General features: G+C 39.2%; 1 protein-coding gene across 1 annotated transcript in view; it reads left to right on the top strand.

Annotated features, from left to right (window-relative positions):
* The window catches only part of LOC148506700 (histone-lysine N-methyltransferase 2C-like), a 151959-nt gene that overhangs the window by 55667 nt on the left and 83353 nt on the right, over positions 1-12939 (top strand). The window contains exons 8-10 of the mRNA XM_088446453.1: positions 1192-1302; positions 1810-2519; positions 9283-9402. Of these exons, the coding sequence (XP_088302579.1) occupies positions 1192-1302; positions 1810-2519; positions 9283-9402 (941 nt within the window). The remainder of the gene's footprint in view (positions 1-1191; positions 1303-1809; positions 2520-9282; positions 9403-12939) is intronic.

Genomic DNA, 12939 nt, shown 5'->3' with positions numbered 1-12939 from the left:
TATTTTTATCACCGTATGTCTGAGTTTCCGTTTTGCTCTCCAGGAGTGAAGTAGGCTAGATGGATGTGTGCAATATGCATTTCTGATTCCTTCACTAGATTTGTAGTTAAAACGCTATATTTTGTTTTTACCTTCTCTATTGTGAGACCCTATTTAAAGTTCATTAAGCTCTAGTCGCAACAAAAGACCATTTACTGCAAGTTTTATTTTTGTGTACACAAGTCGTCCTGCTTTCACAAATCTATTTGGAAGATATTTAGAAACTTTTTGGAATTGAATATGGTTTTGGTAAAGGGACACTTACCTTCTATAAACACTTGTAGCTATTAGCTTTCGGATCCCAATTAGACATTTTAGTGTTACTGGGTTCATTAAACTTACACTTGAATGGTTCATATAAACATCTGCTTCTCACAAATGTATTTGAAATAAACTATGCATTGGTGTTCTCTTTAACCGTTTCATCCATAACAACTTGTTTTGTATTGATGGTTCAAAAGATCGAGGAGATGTGTCTCATGCATCATTACAGAATATAATAGTTGCTATTCACTAGTGAGAATGTGTGTAATGCTGTCATCAGTTTGTACATAGATATATACAGTGACATGTGAAATGTTACCCTTTTTGCTTTTGCTGCAGCTCTGAATTAAATCTAAACAAAAAACTGCGGCACTCGGAGACTGATATTCAACAAAATATATTAAATGGTGTTACAAAAAGTCCAACGTTTCGGAGCTCTGTGGCCCCTTTGTCAGGGTGTTTGCTACATATATATATATATATATATATATATACATACACACACATACATAATAGTGGTCCCACTAGGCTGTTTTAGCGGGGTGTCGCGCCCTTCTTGATTTCAAAAGGGCACAATGTGCCCTGGCCTTTTGGTGGCACCCCGCTAAAACAATGATTGTACAGCGGTCACCGCCGGTGAATAGATGCCAAGTGCATGTGCCCAGCATCTATTCAATTCACAGAGGCAGGAGAGCTTGGGGGCAGCTCGGCATGTCCGTAAGTGTAAAGATATATATATATATATATATATATATATATATAATAGATAGATAGAGATATATATTTGTATGTATATATATATATATATGATAGATAGAGATATATATATATATATATTAAACACAGTATTATGTGTTACTTATGTCAATTAACTGCCTTTTATTTCAGTTTGCACAGATGAGATTCAAGTAGATACAGGTGGAAAAACTACATTTCAAGATGAAGCACTTAATCACAACGATATTGTTCCAGAAGCAGCAGTAATATGTCCTGATGAAGGTATTTTAATCTTTTATTTGTACACTTTTTATGACATATTTTCTTTATTAACTTAGTCTTTAATTTTGCCCTTTATTTAGCATATTGGGGTCCATGTACTTGATCACATCTACTGTATCGTATTTTTCCCAGGTTTGGCGTTTAATTCCGCGCAGTGTCTGTGAAGTGCCTCCAAGACGGTCGGACTAAGGCACTTCGCGACAATCAACATTAGCATTTTCCAAATTAGTTAAATGTTGTAGATGGGGTGCAGCAGCGAACCCTGGCTCATTTTTTTTTTTTTTATTGTTATTATTTTTTTTTTTTTTTGTAGTTTTAGAAATTCCAGCTTCAGAAAAGCAGACGAGAGAGAGAAAATGTTAGTGAGCGTTGTTTTTATCCAAATTTAACATTGATGAATACAGTTTAAGTTTGGGGATGGTCTTTCTGTATTAAGTAGCTGTTATAAACCCCTAACAATGGGTGCAGGATAATTAATCATTTTCTTAAATATCATTCTTTGAACAGAGACCCCAGAACAGAATGAGAAAGCAGATGTGGAAAGTGAGGTTTCGTGTCTTGTGGAAGCAGACAGTATGGACGTGTCTCACCCAGACATGGTGCACACGGTACCAGCTGGGACGGTGGGTAAGGCTGCAAGTGAGAGGACAATGTCACCGCAGTGTCTTCATGAAGAAGCAAATCAGCAACAGGAAACTCCAAGTCCCACGGAGGGCACAAGTGAGCCTCAGACTATTTCACGTGCCCTGGAGGATTCTTGTAAATCGCCTTCCAAGTCTGAGCTCACAGATGACACTTGTGCAAAGCTAGACGAGCACTTTGATTTAACAAGGGGTCACGAACACATTTCAACAAAACAGGATGATTCGCTTGTTACCGACATCTGCGATTTCCAGCACAAGGAAGCAACTCCCAACAGTGAGACTTCTACAGAAACTAGCTCACCTTTTGGGGACAAAACTCTGAAGTCTCCTTACGGAATGGATTCCCCAGCCACCTCTGTCGATACCAGTAAGACCAGTGTGTCTTCCTCACCAGCAGTTTCCATCGACTTCCATTCTGCTAATGACATATTTCAGAGTCAAACTCCGGCACATAGTTTTAGCACAGCAAATGGCTTCCCAACCACCTATATATCTGTAGCTCCGAAAATCGGAATGGGTAAGCCAGCTATCACCAAAAGAAAGTTTTCTCCTGGCAGACCAAGATCACGACAGGTAAATGTTATATTATAGCTGATCATGAACTGTGTTGAATAGAATTTTAAAAAAATTGTGCTACTGAAATACAAGAGGATAAACTGATGGATATCTGCGCAGTCATCAGAATTAGCGTTGCAGGTGTTCTCTGCTTGATTAAATCTAAACCCAACACAACCGGATCATCTCCAATCGACGGCTCATCACGTGACGCCGATAACGTCATCGACCCGGCATTAGTGCCAGGTCGGGCTGCCTGTCTGACGAGTCTCAGCCGGGTCGCTACCGGGATGGGCGCATTAACATCATCCCGGGTGCGACCCGGCAAACTAGTGGAAAAGGGGTATAAATGTAATAAAATATATATTTGAGGTGCTGTTTATACACACACACCCACCCTCCCACAAAGGGCAAATCCAATGAGACGCAATGTAGTGGCTGCTATATGCCACACTTACGGTATCGCCGGATTCTCTGATTTTTGTTATCAGTTCTACAGGGCTGTGTACAAAAATCCACGAGTCTCAGACGAGATTAAGCTGTGAAGTGGGCGGCGATTCAACACCATTGAAACAGCAATTGGCCCCCTTGCGTTGCGTTTAATTGTGTGTATTTGCATAATGTGCGTGTGTATAATGTGTCAACTCTTTGTTTCAGAAATGTGTGTTGTGCAGTTATTTGTTCTATTGATTATATTTTAATGTTGTCAGACCTATTGTAAAAGTACGTTTGCAATATGTCCATGTGTGAATTTGAACCTTATGGCCCGTGCACACGGTCAGATAAGCTGCATGATTTTAACGATAACTATCATATAGTTAAAATCGTACAGGTCCTATCCCCTGCAAATGATTGTCGGTTCGCGGGCACGAATGGTCGATGACGACCGTCGCCCGTGCATGCAGGCCAACCTGGTCGATATCGACTAGGTTAGCCTGGGTCGTGCGAGTCGTTAGGGGCTTAATGCATGTGTTGGATGCTCGATAAAGATCATCCAACACATGTAGGACGATCAGATAATGATTGTTATCTGATCGTGGTGCTGTATGACCGTGTGTATGCACCATTAAATTCCTCATCTATATGCTTTTTAATGTTCTTGAAATTTTGTATGTTGATATTTAGAACATTGTGTAATTGATGTGATTGTTCCTATCTGAGCTAAAATGAGAAAAAAAGAAATTCTTTAGCCATGATATGTAAGCTTCATGGGCAATGATAATAATCTTTGGCTGGCTATAATTGCTGTTAGAGAAAGGTTTTGATCTGGGCACAGACCTGATGTGGACTTTTCCATTTTCCAAGTAACCTATTGTGGAAACCGCATATACAGATGTGTCCACATTCATCTATCCTCTGTTACACATTTACACTTTTAAGTATACAATTGATTATTAGACCATACTTTTGTAATTGTTACAATATATTTTTATGAATTTTATTATTTTTATAAGCACTGGTGGTTCTTTTCTTGTGTGTTGTTTAGTTATATTAGTCTTTGTAAAATTGATGTATACACTTTTTGAGAGCAATTTAGCTAGGGACTCCTATTTTTTTTTATTAAAGGGCAAATCACTGTATTTTTATTTTATATCAAGTGGAATAGATTGAGCAGTAGATAGTTTATTTTTTTTCTGGTGTAGGGCAGAGTTTTTCAAATCCAGTCCTCGGGATACACTTAACAGTGCAGGTTTTCCATATCTCCCTGCAGGAGCACAGTTGTATTCATTACTGACTGATATTTTTTAAAAGATCCACCGGTGATTATTTCACGTTATTGTGTGAGGAGACCTGGAAAACATGCACTAATAATGTGTCCCGAGGATGCCCTGGTCTAAAATAAGGTATCCACTTAGCGATTTAAACAAGCGATTGCACGATAACGACATTGTTATCGTGCTATCGCTTGCAAATCGTGCATGCATCGGGCATGTTTTGAACGGAAGCGACCCGCGATGCGCTTGCCTGCGGGTCACTTCTGACATCGCCCGTACATGCAGGTCAACCCGATGATCTTGTCAGGTTCTGCATGTGCGGGGATGAGGGATGTGCCGGGACTGAACGAGTGAACGTTCAGTCTAGGCACATCACTAGCTATACACACGACAGCACGATTGCAATGTCGCAATTGTGCTCTCGTTTGTATATCGCTAAGTGCATACCCCCCATATGGATACGCATCGATAGCCGATATTTTCAACCCATTGATATTTTGGTTGTGTGTTTTAGTTTTAAAAAAAAAATAAATAATAATAATTTGTTTCGAACGATACATCGGGATATATATATCTATATCATATAGATCTCTTTACCAACCACCCAAATGTTTTTCCTATCCACCTCATGCATCTGTTTGGGACTGTCCTAATAGCAAGAACTTCTTGGTGTCTTCTCTCGCAGAGCAGCAGCTGTCTACTGTGTATGCGCAGTGACGCATATTGAGAGTGTATCAATATTATTATAATGAATTTCTTTTGTATCAATACATATAAGGCAATCCCATATGGATTTGGCCAATCAGTACTGGATCTCCAATTGGTTGTCCCTACTATTATTTTTTATCTTTGTTCATTTTTAATAACATCAGAGATCTCTTTTGAAATAAAATGCAAGCAAGAGTTTTAAAATGAAATAATTATTTGCAAGAGTATCCCCCCATCCTCCATGTCCCCTGCAATTCTGGCTGCACTAGCACCTGGCCTGCATCCAGTGCTTCTATGGGCTTACAGCCTAGAGAAGTTTGAATGTGCACTGCGCGCTGCCCAAGGGTGTTGATGCGACAACTGCTGTTGTCCCAGTTAGGGAGCCCCTGCTGTTCTGCTAGTTTCATTAGAGAGAGAGAAAAACACAGTGACATTTTCAGCTCTCTTAGTGTATTTTAAGGGGAAATTTTGCCATGTAAATATTAGGGCATAAGACGTTTGAAACCATGAACCTTATGCATCTGCCTATTTTTATTTTTACATAGCAAACTGATGCGGATAAGCTGCATGTTTGACCAGATAATAAGTAATGTAATCCTTAGGGGGCGATTCAGTTGTTTGTTATGTTGGATGCCCAGTGTTGCAATCGTGCTCTTCGCGGGTAATTAGACCATGTTTAGCCACGCTAAATGGCAAAACCCATCTAAAGTCTAGGTTAAGGGCCCCAAACTCCCATTTTGGCCCCCAAAACCAGGATTTATCATACGTTTCTGCTCGCCTCCTCAGGAGGGGGCGAGCAGAAATGTTGGCGGTTGTTAGAGCCCTAACGGAGCAACAATTGAATTGAGAACAATTGAATCGCCCCCTTAGACTGCAATATGACTGCCTCCAGTGCTCATATGTTAAATAATAAATGGTGGTTAGCTTGACTTGTCCTGATCAGTCTGTCACAGATATTGAAAGGGATTTTTTTTTCTCCGAGGGATCATTTTTCAGAAATACATTTTTCAAGATGGTGGTTTTTTCTTTTTTCTTTTTTTTAAACATAGGCCCATAAACTTTGCTTGGTGGAGGCAGATATTTTAGGGGACAGAACCAACCCGCTATGTAGGAATTAATTACATTAATGAAGTGTGACAGAGTTCAGCCCACTAAATGTCTGCCTGTGTATAGGTCATGTAGTCTAGTATAATGCTTTCCGGAGTGACAGTATTGTACAAATGAAACACCTGCGACCATTATTGTTGCACCATTTATATGCAGTTACAAAGATATTCCATAGATCTGCACGGATGGGTATAGCAACAGCAGCCATCTTGTAGTAGGATAAATACCCCTTTATGTACTTTTGATATAGTTAGACACATGCTACATTGCTATCATTTCTTACTAACAAGGAGGAAATCATGTGATATTTAATTGTTTGTGCTGTTGGGCGCGTGTGCCTCGGACGCCCATTACTTCCCGTCTAAAGTGACCAGGAATAGCTCCCAGTCACTTTAGACTGGAGCTACGGTAGTGCAGAACAGTTGATTCCCAGCTAAAGGCCAGCGCCTCCATCTGCTCAGCACTGCAGGGGTTTGAAGCATATAGGGGCTGAGGTTTAGACTTCCATTTGGGTGGTTATTGAGCAGCGTAAGTGTCACACAGCAAATGTAGTTGTCTCATAACAGTGTGTCATAACCAAGTCCAGACCTGCGGTTTGCAGCCAGTCTCTGTTATGGCCCCTTAAGTGATATTCGCTTTGTTTTATTCTTGTATAAAAAAAAGTAATAGCGGCTAGCAGGTCACCGGTATCGGGGAACATTCATTTGAAGGATGCTAAATGCAGTAAAGTGTGTATTTCAAAAGTGTTTACTCACATTGTTAGTTAGCCTTTATCTAGTAACACTATTTATGTTTTGGCTGTGCTTGAGGTATGTGTTGCTGTCCACATACATTTATTAGACAGAATATTAATGTTAGACCCTACACGGCCACTTCGCTTTCTGACATTGACCTTAAACTCTCGTATTGGCCGATGTGCCTGCTGCATCTTTGCATGAGCATTGAAGGTAATGTGGAACCCCCGCTATCCCAGCGTCCACACGCTATTCCCTGTGCTTCTCTTTATTTCTGTGTTTTTTTTGTTTTGTCTTTCTGCTTAGCAGTGTATAGAGTTATTGCTTTTGTTCATCTTCTTTCTGTAAATTATTTTCAAAACCTTAAAATTTCCTTTTTTTTTGTTTCATCGCAAAAGGAGTTTTTGTAAACTGACAGCAAGCAAGTTATTTTCAGTATTTAAACATTTTAATTTACCTCCATTTGTCTTTGTGTAGTGTTTTGCAATGAATAGAATGTATCCTACCTGCTATATTCAGTCTGCTGTTCTGTCACCAACCTAGTAGTCACTAAGTATTTAACATTGTCTGCCAGAGTCAGTGCTACATGGTAACAGGTTAATCGGCACTTTGCAGGCAATCTAACGCAATACGGTACAGTCTGCTTTCTAGATGTTACAGAAAGAACAATGAGGTAACTTTGAAAATGTTTTAATACCCTGAAACGCCCCTTTTGAGACCATTTTCGAGGGTTTTATTTTAATTAATTTTCCATTTTGTCCGCTATTAATTTACAGGGACTATAAAAGCTATTTTTCACATTTTGCTGTGTTACAATGTGGAACCATAATGGATTGAATTGAAATTTATATCCTCTAATTTGCACTAATCAGCACAAAGTATTCAGTAATTTGCCACTAAAATTTAATCCAACCACTTGTCAATATGAATTTGAAACAAAAGAACAAAAAATGATTGATTGTATTAGTATTCAGCCCCTCTACCAGTGGTGGCATTTATAGCTCTGTCTGTTTGGGCAAGTCTATCAGTGCACATCTATTCTTTTTGGCATAATTGTACAAGCTACGTCAGGTTGGATAGTGATTGTTGGCAGATAGCAATTTTTAAATGTTCTCACAGATGCTCAATTAGATAGTGGTCTGGGCTTTTACTAGGTCACATCATCCCATTAAAGTTTTTGGTTATAAGCTACTCCAGCGTGACTGTTGCTGTATGCTTTGGGTCATTGTCATGTTGTAAATAAATCTTTTTCCACTTGGATTTCTCTGTACTTTGCTCCGTCCATTTCCCCCTCTATTTTTATGAGCTTTTCAATCCTGGCACAGAGAACCATCCTCTTAACATGATGCAGCCACCATCTTCATAGGGATGGTTCACAATGTTAGGTTTGCGCCAAGCATGGGCATCACCATAGAATATTCCGCTACACGGTAATGTCTCCAGCATGTCTTTGGGCAAGCTGCAGCTGGGACCTGATGAGTTTTCTTTTCTTTTTGCCATCCTCCAATACAACCCACATTTATGAAGCATGCATGCTATTGTCCCATGGGCAGATACTCTCATATATTTCATGGAGACTGTGTATCTTTACGAGTTGCTATTGATCTCTTGTAGGCCTCCCTTACTACAGCTCTTCTTGCCCGGACATTCAGGTTTGAAGAACGTACTGTTCTAGGTTAACTCACAGTTATGTAATTTCTGCTTTTCCTTGTTTTATTCACTTAATACTGCGCTTTGGGATACATTCAATGACTTAGAAATATTCTTCTACCCTCTTTCTGATTGATACTTCCCAATGACCTTGTACCGGGTCTGTTTGGAATCATCCTTTGTCTTAATTTTGTACTCTTTGCTTGGAAATGCACTAACTATTTGGTGGAGTTCGCAGAGCCCGGTGTATTTATGCTGCAATCATGTGACACCTTCCCTGCACACCAGTGCATTCCAATAAACCACTTATGTAACTTGTGAAGAAAGCCTGTTACTTCAACGGTAATCTAGTATGGATCTAGCAACAGGGAGATTCCTAATGCAATTACTCATTTTCAGTGTCTTCTTCCTAATTTGTGTAGTTTAGTAGAAATAAATTTCAATTAAAACCACCATGGTTCCATGTTGTAACAGCAAAATGTGGAAAAAGCCAAATAAGGTGAATACTTTTTTTTATAGTCACCGTAGTTTCTGGATCATGAAATAAGCTCCAGTCCAGATGGAGATAGTGACTTTCCAGCCTTTGTTTCTGAAGCAGCTGTCGGGATGTACCTCAGCAACTACTGCAAAGTCACGGATTGTCTATGTCTGGCCTATAATATCAGACACTCACTAGTCCTCTGTGGTCCATCATTCCAAATTGTTCTCTCCACATATTTCAAAGTGCATGTTATGTTATATTGCAGATTAATTGTGGCAGTCTCATTGTCTATGTTTGCTTGGCTTTTCTAACACTTTATGTTGCTGGCTTTGTTACTTTTCTGTTGCTGAGTTTATACATATATTTTTTCACCTGCCATGTCTTAGGGGACTTGGAGTACCTATAATACAGTGAGCCCACCTTCCTGGTCAGCTGATGGCTCAGAAGGTTGGGACATTTTTAAATCCAGACAGCTTCTCGGCAATCCATTTTGGAGCATCAAAGTGGTAAATAAGTTGCATTTCTTCTTATGTGTCAATTTTACCCTGTTATGTGTGGGACAAAGCACAAGTCTCTTCTATATTTTAGTTCTGTGCATTTTAGGTCATTTATAGCTTAGTTTTCTGCAGAATTTCCAGCTTCAGCCATCTTGCCTAAATTAATTCACATTGCTTATTCATTATTTTATGAAATGCACACACATTCTGTTCTAATGTAGCTACTCCTGCATTGTTAGTCCAGAATATATGTACTAGTATAACCTTCTCTAAAGGGGCATACACACGGCACGATGTGGTGTTTTTAATGATATTGGTGAAAGATTTCCCTTGAACTTTCTGGAGTGCAGGACAACGATATTGGGTGCACACACCGAAAGATATCTTTCAGTGAAGTCATCCTGCCACATCTCTGAACAGGCAATTCTTGACGATATCGTCGAAATTGGCCTGCATGTACGGATGACAAAACATATAGTTATCGTCCAGCGGGAGCGCGCATCGTTCATTGCATACACACTGAATGATATGAACGATATATCGTTGAACGATATCATTATCGTTCAAAGATATCGTCTCGTGTGTATGACCCTTTACACTTCACTACAATTTTTCCCCTGTATCTGGCTTTTGGTAATTTGTAGATTGATAGTACAGGTTGAGTCTCCCATATCCAAATATTCCGAAATACGGAATATTCCGAATTACGGAATATTTTTAGTATGACTGAGAAAGTGAAACCTTTGCTTTCTGATGGTTCAATGTACACAAACTTTTTTTAAAGCACAAAATCATTAAAATACAGTATACAATAACCTTCAGGCTGTGTGTATAAGGTGTATATGAAACATAAATGAATTTCATGTATGTACACAAACTATTTTTGATGCTCAAAATTATTAAAAATATTGAATAAAATGAGCTGCAGGCTGTGTGTATAAGGTGTATATAGAACATAAATGCATCCTGTGTTTAGTTTTGGGTCCTATACCCAAGATATTTCATTATAGTATGCAAATATTCCAAAATACGGAATATTCCGATATCCAAAATACCCATGGGCCCACACATTTTGGATATGGGAGACTCAACCTGTAGTAGTATAGACATTATGTACATGTGTACTACGCTTACTTCGTTATTTATTTTACTTTAATTCAGCACAATCGCACTCACAAACATAGCCTAGTAAACTGTAATATGGCCATAAACTGGACAGAATTTTATAGTAGGATTATTTCCCTATAATGTAGGTAACACACTTTTGCATGATTCTGCTTTATAGAACCTAATTCATTTTCAGGAAATATATATTTATGAATAAGTTGCTTGTGAGCACATAAAAAGGTAGGTTTTATAATTAAACTTATTGGAATTCCAGTGACATTAGTGTGGAGATTCAATTAACTGTGATTCTTTGTGTAGTGTTGGAACTGTGTGTGTTAGGCCTGGAAACCACACCCTACATTGTGCAATTTACTTTGTACCACCTCATATGGGCAAGAAGGAAAATGCACAATTGTAAACTACCGTATGTACGATTTGTGCGCATTGCTCATTGCCTGAACATGCAGTCTTACATCACATTTAATTGAATTGTCCCCTAGGGTTACTATGTTCTTAGGGCCTGATTCAGAGTTGGGAATAGAGTAAGATGGAGCAAGTAACTGTGCATCTTGGTAACACCATACAGCATTACACGTGGGTCAGGTTTAAAATGTGCAGAGAGATATAGATTTGGGAGGGGTGTATCCAAACTGAAATCTAAATTGCAGTGTAAAAATAAAGCTGTGCAGTATTTGTGGGCTTCATGCAAAAACTGCCAGTATTTCCCTTTAAATACATACAAAAATGTATGTATTTGCACCCTTTGCATTGCAACATGGTTTGTCCAGGTTCACAGTTACTTGCTATATCTTGCTTTATTCCCAAAGCTGAATCCGATCCTTAGACTCAGATCGGTCAGAGGTGTTGACTGCTGTGTAGGTATTATCACTATGTTTTAGCTTCCGTATAGCTCTGTTAATGTTCATTCTGATGGGTGCTCTGTGAACGCCAATATTGATGTGTACTGATTATTGCAAACTGTACCCCCAGACTTTGCCGCTTGCTTAATTATTCCTGGTTCATTCACCAGCATTCAATTGCCTTTCACATGGACAGTAAAGTCCAAGCAAAACACCAGAAAATAGAACTTGCACAGTTTTACTTCTGCACACTATTCCCTGTGATTGGTCATAAAACATCCGCCTGAACCTGTCCTTAATGTAACTACCTGGCATTTATTTCTGTTTATTGGATTTGTCTTAACCCTTGCACTGAAACGAAGAGAATTAAACTGGTGCATTAAAAAAACAGATGAAAATGATGTTTTATAGAGTCCTGAAAAGTAGTATGTTGTACTTCCAGCTGCTGCATTAGCACACACATTTCCTATTCCCAATGACTAGCTGTTCAGGCAAGAGTTACATGGAGGGAACACAACCACCCCCAGGCCCACCTCACCCCTGCACAAGGGTTGTGCAATGTGGCTGAAGTTATACAGAATATTACACTGCCGCTAGCTACACATCACACTTGCTGGCTGTAAAATGTGTTTTCACACGTAAACTACAACTTCAGTTGTTTTCGGAAGCAAATACTGTTTAAATGCCAAAATTAAAAAAAAGGGTATCTCTACGTACAAGTAACTTTAATTTATCTGTTGAGGCTTTTCTTGAGACAGATGCATATTATTTTCTGTAGAGAGAGAGCTATATATGTTCGCATAATAAAGCCTATATCTTATTTTCAGGATGTAAAGTTTGTGTTGCTTTTAATAAAACTTTCCATCATGAATCTGAGCTTAGTGTTGCTGGCTCCATCACAGTCTGGCCCACATCCTCCATGTCACTCTCACCCTTTGCCTTGTCCACTCTTCCTGGATGATAGCTAAATTCTGCAAAGCTTATTTTTCCATGTCTGCAGTGTCACATTCATCAATTCCCGGATACAATAAGACAGAGATGTATTTTGGGATTTTTACATTTTTAACATTTCTATGGACCAGTAGTTCCCAAACTTTCTTAAGTAACGGCACCCTAGAGCTCTGGTTCTCAAACTCAGTCCTCAGGACCCCAAACAGTGCATGTTTTCCAGGTATCCTCACAGAATCACAATAGAAATAATTAGCTCCACATGTGGATCTTTTAAAATGTATCAGTGAATAATGAATACACCTGTGTAACTGCTGGGTGACCTGGAAAATGTGAAGACCGTTTGAGAACCACTGCCCTAGAGTATCGGCAATTGTTTCACAGCTCCCGATGCCAAAAGTTTGTTGTTGTGGATTTCACCCAAAATTATTAAATGAAGTGTTCTTAGCGGTCACCCTTAAGTTCAGATTTGTGGTGGAAAACAAGGTGGCGCTTCTGTTTGGCCACACATTTTATGAATTGGCAGCCAACAGCCCTGGTTTTGCCTGTCACATTGACTACAAATAATTTGATTTGATCCTGGACCAACAGCCTGTGGAACCACTGCAAGTACCCCGCGGTGCCCAGTTTG

The sequence above is a fragment of the Taudactylus pleione genome, unplaced genomic scaffold, assembly GCF_031769625.1.
Source record: "Taudactylus pleione unplaced genomic scaffold, aTauple2 ptg000398l, whole genome shotgun sequence".
NCBI lineage: Eukaryota > Metazoa > Chordata > Amphibia > Anura > Myobatrachidae > Taudactylus > Taudactylus pleione.
The sequence above is the reverse complement of the archived record's forward strand: the minus strand, read 5'-3'. Positions and strand labels throughout refer to the sequence as shown.